The 8,406-nt window shown below is 38.7% G+C and overlaps 1 protein-coding gene across 3 annotated transcripts in view; it reads left to right on the forward strand.

The window, feature by feature from the left end:
- The window catches only part of LOC106874494 (uncharacterized), a 44,452-nt gene that overhangs the window by 26,895 nt on the left and 9,151 nt on the right, over positions 1–8,406 (forward strand). For 2 of the 3 annotated variants that reach the window (XM_052968149.1, XM_014933649.2), the window contains exon 2: positions 4,399–4,587. The exons of the other annotated variant lie outside the window; for it this stretch is intronic. In XM_052968149.1, the coding sequence (XP_052824109.1) occupies positions 4,568–4,587 (20 nt within the window). In that variant the 5' untranslated portion in view covers positions 4,399–4,567. The remainder of the gene's footprint in view (positions 1–4,398; positions 4,588–8,406) is intronic. 3 annotated transcript variants of the gene reach the window in all.

The following is an 8,406-nucleotide window of genomic DNA, read 5'->3' on the forward strand; positions in this document are numbered from 1 at the left end:
ATTATATATTGTATATTCCATATTCTATATTCCACATTAATTTTACAAGAATATAAATAAAACATAAAAAACAGACAGAGTTGGAACTCTTTTAAATAATATATATATTCCTCTATACACAATCATACAAAACCCCTTTTTTTGTATTTATTTTCACTCACATATATACTCTATGTATACTCTTTTACTTGTTTCAGTCATTTGACTGCGGCCATGCTGGAGCACCACCTTTAGTCGAGCAAATCGACCCCTGGACTTATTCTTTGTAAGCCTAGTACTTATTCTATCGGTCTCTTTTGCCGAACCGCTACGTTACGGGGACGTAAATACACCAGCATCGGTTGTCAAGCGATGTTGGGGGGACAAAAACATATATATGTACATATACATATATACGACGGGCTTCTTTCAGTTTCCGTGCTCTCTCAAAGGTATCGACCCCCTCCTTAACCTGCTTACTCTCTCTGTGGCGATGACAGGCATTGCTCTCCCAGTCAGTCTCTTGCATATCGCAGACCTTTAATGAGGACACAGTCCTTAAATTGCAGCCTTGGTTTCTGCCGGGGTCTCTTCCATTCACAAGTTCCCCATATAGCATCTACTTAGGGATCCTGCTATCCTTCATTCTAATAAGTCCAACGTGCACCATCATCTCAATACTCAAGATATCAGCTGTCCTCAGGACCTGTGTGTCTGGAGTTTTTTAAGGTCCAGCCAACATTGAGAATGTGTCTGAGACATCTCTGATGAAAGCATTCAAGGACCCTTACATGATGTTTGTAAAGGGTCCATGTCTCACATGAGTAAAGGCGCGATGTCAGTACACATGCACGGTACACAGCAATTTTTGTTTGCTTTGTGATGCCATACTGGGACCAGGCATGAGACTGAAGAGCCCGGAAGGAATCAATTGCTCTCTGCAGCCTTTAAGAAATTTCATCAGCCAGGGAGCAGGAACGGTTCAATGTGCTGTCCATGTAGACAAACTTGTCTACCACTTTCAGTATTGTTCTTCCAACCAAGATAACTGTTTCCACATATGAATTTTCTGGTTCAGGTTTGTCTAGCTTAATGCTGAGTCTAAATGCTTTGCAAGAAGCAGAAATATGATTCATATGTATTTGCATGTCATCCACTGTTTGAGTGACTAAGTCACAGTCATCTGCATAAAGGAGGTCGCGAATAAGAGACTGGAAAACTTTTGAATTGGCAGCAAATCGGCGCAGATAAAAGAGGCGGCCAGAAAATAGATACCTGACATATATTCCTAGAGAGCTAACCTTAGCAAAAACACGAGTAAAAGCAGCAGCAATGTACAAAGAAAAGGGAGTTGGGACAAGAATTTTACCCTGCTTGTCACCACTCTCTACAAGAATGGGTCCCGCCATGCCACCACCAACATTGACTCGAGCCACCATCCCATCATGAAATGATTTAATTATAGATACAAAGTGATCCGGACATCTACGTTTGCCAAGTATTTTCCATAGCAAGGCCTTATTCACAGTATCAAAGGCGTTGGTTAAATCAATGAATACCTGAACAAGATCCAAATTCTGCTCATAGCACTTCTCCTGCATCTGTCTTGCTGTGAAGATCAGATCCATTGTCCCTCTACCAGATCGGAAGCCACATTGGGATTCAGATAGGACATCACTTACGAGACACCCATTCAGGCGGGTAAGAATATTTGCCAAAACCTTGCCAACAGCTGATAGTAAAGCAATAGCTCTGTAGTTACCACACATTTTTCTGGCTCCTTTTCCTATATAGAAAGGAAGAATAATTGCATCCTTCCTGTCCTTAGGCATTACACCATCCCTCTAGACTACACTAAGTTCATGAAGGGACTGTATGATGTAATCACCACCAAATCGAAAGACCTCAGCACAAATTCCATCACATCCAGGTGCCCTACCAACATTCAATTTACTTATTGATGTCATTACCTCAACTTTTGAGGGCGTAGGATTTAAGGAGCCAATAATAGGTCTTTGTTGCATAGTATCACTCATTGTTTCATCCACAACTGACTCATGGTTTAGGAGTTCACAGAAGTGTTCAATCCAGCGACCTGTGATTTCTGCTGATTTAGTAACTAGAGCAGAAGACTCCTTGGAAAGCAAAGGAGCTGATGCGGAGGTCTTAGGCCCATAAACTTGCTTCATAAGATGGTAAAGATTCTTGCTGTCATTTGCCTCGGCAACAGCCTGAACATCACGAGCAAGATGCTCCCTCCAAGTGTTCTGCATCTTCCTGAGAGATCGCTGCAGTAGTGATTTTACACTACTGTGTGTATGTATGTGCGTGTGTATGTATGTGCGTGTGCATGTATGTGCGTGCGTATTGTATATCAAACCCAAGCTGTTATATTTAATTTGTTGATCCGCATAACTGCCTCCATCTTATGCTCGTAATGCACCAAAGTGCTATAATGGAGTCTGTTACACTTTGTTCATGTGACCGGAACAACAGTCTAAAGAAAACGGTCCCACTGCTTCTTGCAGTCGAACACCTTGTTCAGTCCTTCATCATTTCATCCGTTTAATATTTTTATCCTCCATTTCTTTATTCCTTTTTCCCTATACCTTTTGCTCTCACTTTCTCTTTCTCTCTCTCTCTTTCTCTCTCTCTCTCTTTCTCTCCCTCTCTCTTTCTCCCTTCTCACTCAATCTCTTTCATTCTCTATACTTTTTGAACAGGATCTCCAAAATGTCCTTCCCCAAGGTAATGGAAGTAACCCTTCGATTCTTGGTCATGCCGTCTACCTCATAATAATAGAATTATATTTCTTTCTATAAAATGAGTTTTTTCCTAAAGCTTTAGGTTCAACACCACTAAAATCAACCCTATGGCTGCGATATGTTGATGACACCTTTGTACTCTGGCCCCACCAGGAAGATGTCCAAGTACTGTTAGACCATGTGAACTCACAATGGAAAAGGAAAAATTCAATCAGCTAGCATTCCTGGACGTATTAATAACACGCACCAAGTATGGATTCAAGACAACCGTATACCGCAAGCTGACCTTCACTGGGCGATACCTTAACTTCAATTCCCACCATCCATACAGTGTAAAGAGAGGGATTGCTCAGTGCCTAAAACATCGAGCAAAGAACGTAGGCAGCGATCGTGATCCCCACCACGAAGAAATGATCAAGCTCAGTAACAATCTATTAAGCAACAATTACCCCCAAAACATACTATCTACTCTAATTATGAAAAGAGAGGATGAAACCAATGAACTGTCTATAGTCTGTCTACCCTATGTGAAAGGCCTCTCCGAAAAGATACAAAAGATATGCGGCCCATATGACATCAGGACAGTATTCAAGAGTAATACAACACTTCGCAAATATCTCTTTCGAGTAAAACCACCAATAGAAGAGAATATGACCAAAAACTGCGTGTACTCCATCCCATGCAGCTGTGGTAATTTATACAAAAGCGAAACATGCCACCTCCTCAAAATAAGGGTAGACGAACATCGCAAACCTGTGACACGAGGAGATATTGATAAATTGGGTATAGCTGATCATGTATGGAAAAATGGAGACCACTTCCCCCCTGTGGGATAAAGTTAAAATAATAGACAGAGAACACCACTGGAAAATACGAAAACTAAAAGAAGCAGCACAGACACAACCTCCTAAGCTGACCGAGTGCAGATATAAATAGCATATGGGAACCGGTATTAAGGAAGGATAGGAAAATATTAGATTTATAAGCCCTAAAATTTCACTCCATAATTGCCCACGTGCTTATGGCGTAGTGGTTAAGAGCGCGGGCTACTAACCCCAATAATAATAATAATAATAATAATAATAATAATAATAATAATAATATCGAAAAATACCTTAGGAATGAGAACCCATGTTCAAATTTCCCCAAAACACCTGATGAGGCTGGAGGGTATATCAGCCGAAACGTTGTGTTAACAACAAACAAGATGAGGACAAATATCCATCAAATGTAAATAATGTAAATGATGTAAATAAAGTCCATAAGTTATTGTTATTTGCCACAGCAGATGAAAGGTTTTCTGATGGTATTACTGCTTGTACATTTGAATAATTATTAGGGTTTGATTGGTCCCCTTCGATGGCGAGCGGGAGAGCAGATATGAGTAAATCAGCAAGGTTTTAATAGAAGGAATAACATGAGACTAGCCATGACAGCCAGTCAGCAATCCAAGTGTGTAACAAAGAGGTTACGGAGGAGCGATAGAAAGACAGGTGGAGGAAACAGCACGTCTATTAACCAGAGGTAGCGTGGACTAGTTTGCGGCACCATACTGGTCGGTTTGTGTTTTATTGTATGTTTTTAGTACTGTGTAGTACAAAGTATTACTCTTCCACGTAAGAGCCAACAGAAAGCTACAATTTTATTTTTTCAGATTTTATCAATTGTAATCCAGCAAAGTGTCTTCCTTTCCAAATTGATCCATGCGAGTGCACGAAATATTATAGCTGTAGTAATCGGATGAATTGTAGCGAAGGTACAACTGCGCAAAATGAAACCTGTGGCCATTATGATAAACAATGCCAGAATAATCCTTGGTTACGATGCGGCATCAATATTCCATGTAAGTAATGCAATCTATAACATTACATTGAATTACGCAACTACTTATTAATCCAATACTCAATCGTAAGTACCGCATGCGCACACACATACACACACATATACACATAATTCTCTCTCTCTTTCTCTCTCTCTCTCTCTCTCCATATATAAATATATGCATGTAGGGTCGAAGATAACTATGTATGCTTGTACGTATGTATATATGTATATAGCATGTACGTATATATAAGTGTGAATGTGTGTGTGTGTTTGTGAGTTTTATATATATATATAATAATAATAATAATTGATGTATCAATACCAGCAGATGACAACGTTTCCCTAAAAGAAATGGAAAAACTTTCAAAATACAAATACCTGGAAATAGAGGTAACTCGAATGTGGAATCTAAAAACAGAAACAATTCCTATCATAGTATATATATAAAGATTATGAAGGGTAATGGAGTCAACCAGGCCCTAAAGATACAGGTGCTGAACTCTTAAATATATTAATTTGTCACTGTTGGAGAACTGAGAACATAAATTGCCGGAAATAAATGCCGCTAAGCATTTTATTCGATGCGCTCACGGTTCTGTCAGCCCTCTGCCTTAATAGGCAAAAAGACAGTAAATTGTAGGGGATGGAGGGCAACTAGATTACATCGACCACAGTCACTATTTTGTCGACCCCGGCAGAATTTGAACTTGGAACGTAGAAGAAATGTCGGTAATCATTTTCTCCGACGCACTAACAAGTCTGCTTGCTAGCCATATGATAATAATCCTATCAAGACTGAATTGATGCCATTTTAGTCTCCTTCATAAATCGGGGCCAAAGTATCTGTGTGGTAATTTTCGCGGGATTTCGCTTTTGTTTGTGCTTGGAAAGGTACTTACCCGCATTTTGTTAGAACGTTAAAATATCTTCGTAGTTCCAAATATAGTGCCTGAGTCTCAGTGTGGTTTTCGTTCCTCCAAGGGCACAGCTGGTTGTATCTTTACTATCAGACAAGTACATTGAACAGAATCTTGCCCTATACCATTGCTTTGTTGATTTGAGCAAAGCATTCGATACTGTGGCTAATTCTAAGGAAAATAGGTTGCCCAGAGAAATGTATAAACATGATCAGGGCTTTGCATCAAGATATGAAAGCTAGAGTTAATTTTAGATGTAAGCTCTCTGGATCTTTTGCCGTGGAAAATAGAGTAAAGCAAGGAGACCTTGATGCACGCACCCTCTTTTCTGTTGTGTTGTCACACGCTTTTCAAAACTCTGAGGAGGGTATTTACATAGAATATCAAACAGCAGGGTATGTTTTTAATCTGACCAGCCTGAAATTCAAAGCGAAAGTTTTTACTTCATTAGGGAACTTCTTATACGCTGACGATTGCGATCTTGTTAGTCTGCAATCTCTTGTATCTGCATTTGACTCAGCTTGTAATCATTAATTGATCTTTACAGCCGTATGAGCCCTTGCAGCATCCCTTCTGCTCTCCTGGAAACAGGTTGTTTTCTTCCAGGTGCTTACTCAATCTCTGTGATATTATTGCAGTAAAGGTTTTGTAGATTGTAGGGAGACAGGTTATAGGTCGGTAGTTTTGTGGTTTTTCAGTTTCCGTGGATTTGGGAATTAGGATGGTTTTCCCTTTCGTAAGCCATTCAGGCATTGTCTCTGATTCTGCTAGTATGTCGTTAAAGTTTTCAGCCAGCTTTTTGTGTATTCCTGTCAGATATTTTAACCAGAAGTTGGGGATCTTGTCGTGCCCAGGTGCCTTCCAGTTGCTTAGTCTTCGCAGTGCCTGAATGACCTCTTCAATTGTTATAGGGGTCCAGAGTTGCTCAGGTGCTAAGTTCGTTGTTTTAATAGTCCTTTTCTGGCGTTGTTCCTTCACCGACCATATTTCTTTCCAAAATTCTTCCACTTCTTCTGCTGTTGGTGCTGCAGTAATGTCTATTTTATTTTTGTCAAGTTCTTGGTAGAATTTTTGGGGGCTGGAGTTGAACTGTTTGTTTTGTTCAAAGAAACGTTGGCGTTTCTCATATCGGCGGATCCTTTGTGCTTTCGCAAGGATATCTTGCTTTAGCTTTTCTTTTACCTCAGGTAAATCTTTTCTGTAATGTTGTATTTGCACAGTATTTTTGTTTTCTTCTTGTTACTTAGTAGTATTGATTGCCAACTAATTTCGTTAAGAATCGACAAATCGTTTCTCTTTAAAATTTTTTTGGTGGGAGGGATATTATTTATCCACAGGGTTTGTTTGGGTGGTGGAACTCCTGTTTGGATGGGTTTGAGGGAGTATCCTGCTTCTTTTGTGGCTGCAGTGGCTGCTGCATATATTATGTCATTTAGCTCAGTGATATTACCATTTGTTTCTGTGGCTATTAGTTCCGTGACGGCCAGGTTTATGTTATTTATTATTGATGTTGTTTTATTGTCTACTTTGATTTTTGGGAGGTATAATCGGTGGTCCATTCTGAGATCTGTGGTTTTCAGTTCTTTGATTATTCTCTTTTTTATAGTATCATAATCATTTTCTAAACAGTAGCTTTTGACCGGTAAGAAGAATGTTATTTCCCTGACATATTTCATCCGGTTTAATCGTAATTTATACGCATATATTGTTTATATAATAAATTACGCTGTGCGTATCTGTGTGTGTATATTTTTCCCATAACCTCACTCATAACCCTAACCCTAACCCTAACCCTAACCCTAACCCTAACCCTAAGCCCAACCCTAACCCTAACTCTAAAACCCGAACCCTAACCCTAAACTAGAGTTTGATTTGAAGAAGATTCGGTTGCTATTTCTAGGAAATGGAACACTTGGTGGAGGTGCATTAATAATTTTGGTAGCTCCAATAACAAGTGCAGGCAATATTCAAGTATTTTGATGGCTCTTTCCCCTTTGTTTACGAACAGTCTAGTTAATCGGAGATGCCAGAACTAACGGGGGTTAATACCATATACACCGTTACAGCACTTACTGTTTTCAACTGAATAGACGTCAGTGATTAGTTGAAATTATCGAAATAAGACAATTTTTAACGTGAAATAACTTCGAATACAAAATTTATTATCTGTTCTATACCACAAAATATACAAGTATACGAAGTTTGAAAGTGTTTCGGTACCAAAAACACTACATAAAAAAATGTTGCTCGTCAGATCACAAGGGTCCTTTTCCTGATGTATTTTTCCTTTTAATTGTTCTATTTCTATTTCTGATATTTTTTATTTTTTTATTTTTTTGCTTTAAGAATATATCTTCGTATGTTAGCTAGTTTATTAGGGTTCATTGCTGTATCCAAGTCTTTATTTAGGTTATTTTTCTTCCATATTTTATATGTATATGTTAAGTTTTCGGGCATAACTACAGGGTTTTAACCACCAGACTTTGGGAGGTCATAACTTTCAGAAAAATGAATATTTTTTAATGAAATTTTCTATGCATATAGTATTTACTATGTAGAATCCGAATATACAAAAATTTCCGGTGAAAGTATTTTGGAATCGGGATGGGGGACAATTTTCGGAAATTCCAACAGAGTCCACTTAAATTCTTCTTAACTTCCAGGAAAATTAATATTTTTTCGTGAAATTTTCTACAAATATACTTTGATGTATGTACATTTCAAGCATGTAGGAATTTTGAAGGAAACAACTGCAGGTTATTTTTGAGAAGCGTTCCCCACTCGGTGGTGTTTCGGAGCAAGTCGTCCATATTTGTTTCATTTTTCTCTATTATGTGCGTATGTGCATCCGTAGATTTCTAGACAGTGAAGAGAAGCCGTCATAAGAAAACTTTCGTTAAAAATAACATGCATTCTCAATA

This window comes from Octopus bimaculoides, chromosome 5 (genome assembly GCF_001194135.2).
Source record: "Octopus bimaculoides isolate UCB-OBI-ISO-001 chromosome 5, ASM119413v2, whole genome shotgun sequence".
Classification (NCBI taxonomy): Eukaryota; Metazoa; Mollusca; class Cephalopoda; order Octopoda; family Octopodidae; genus Octopus; species Octopus bimaculoides.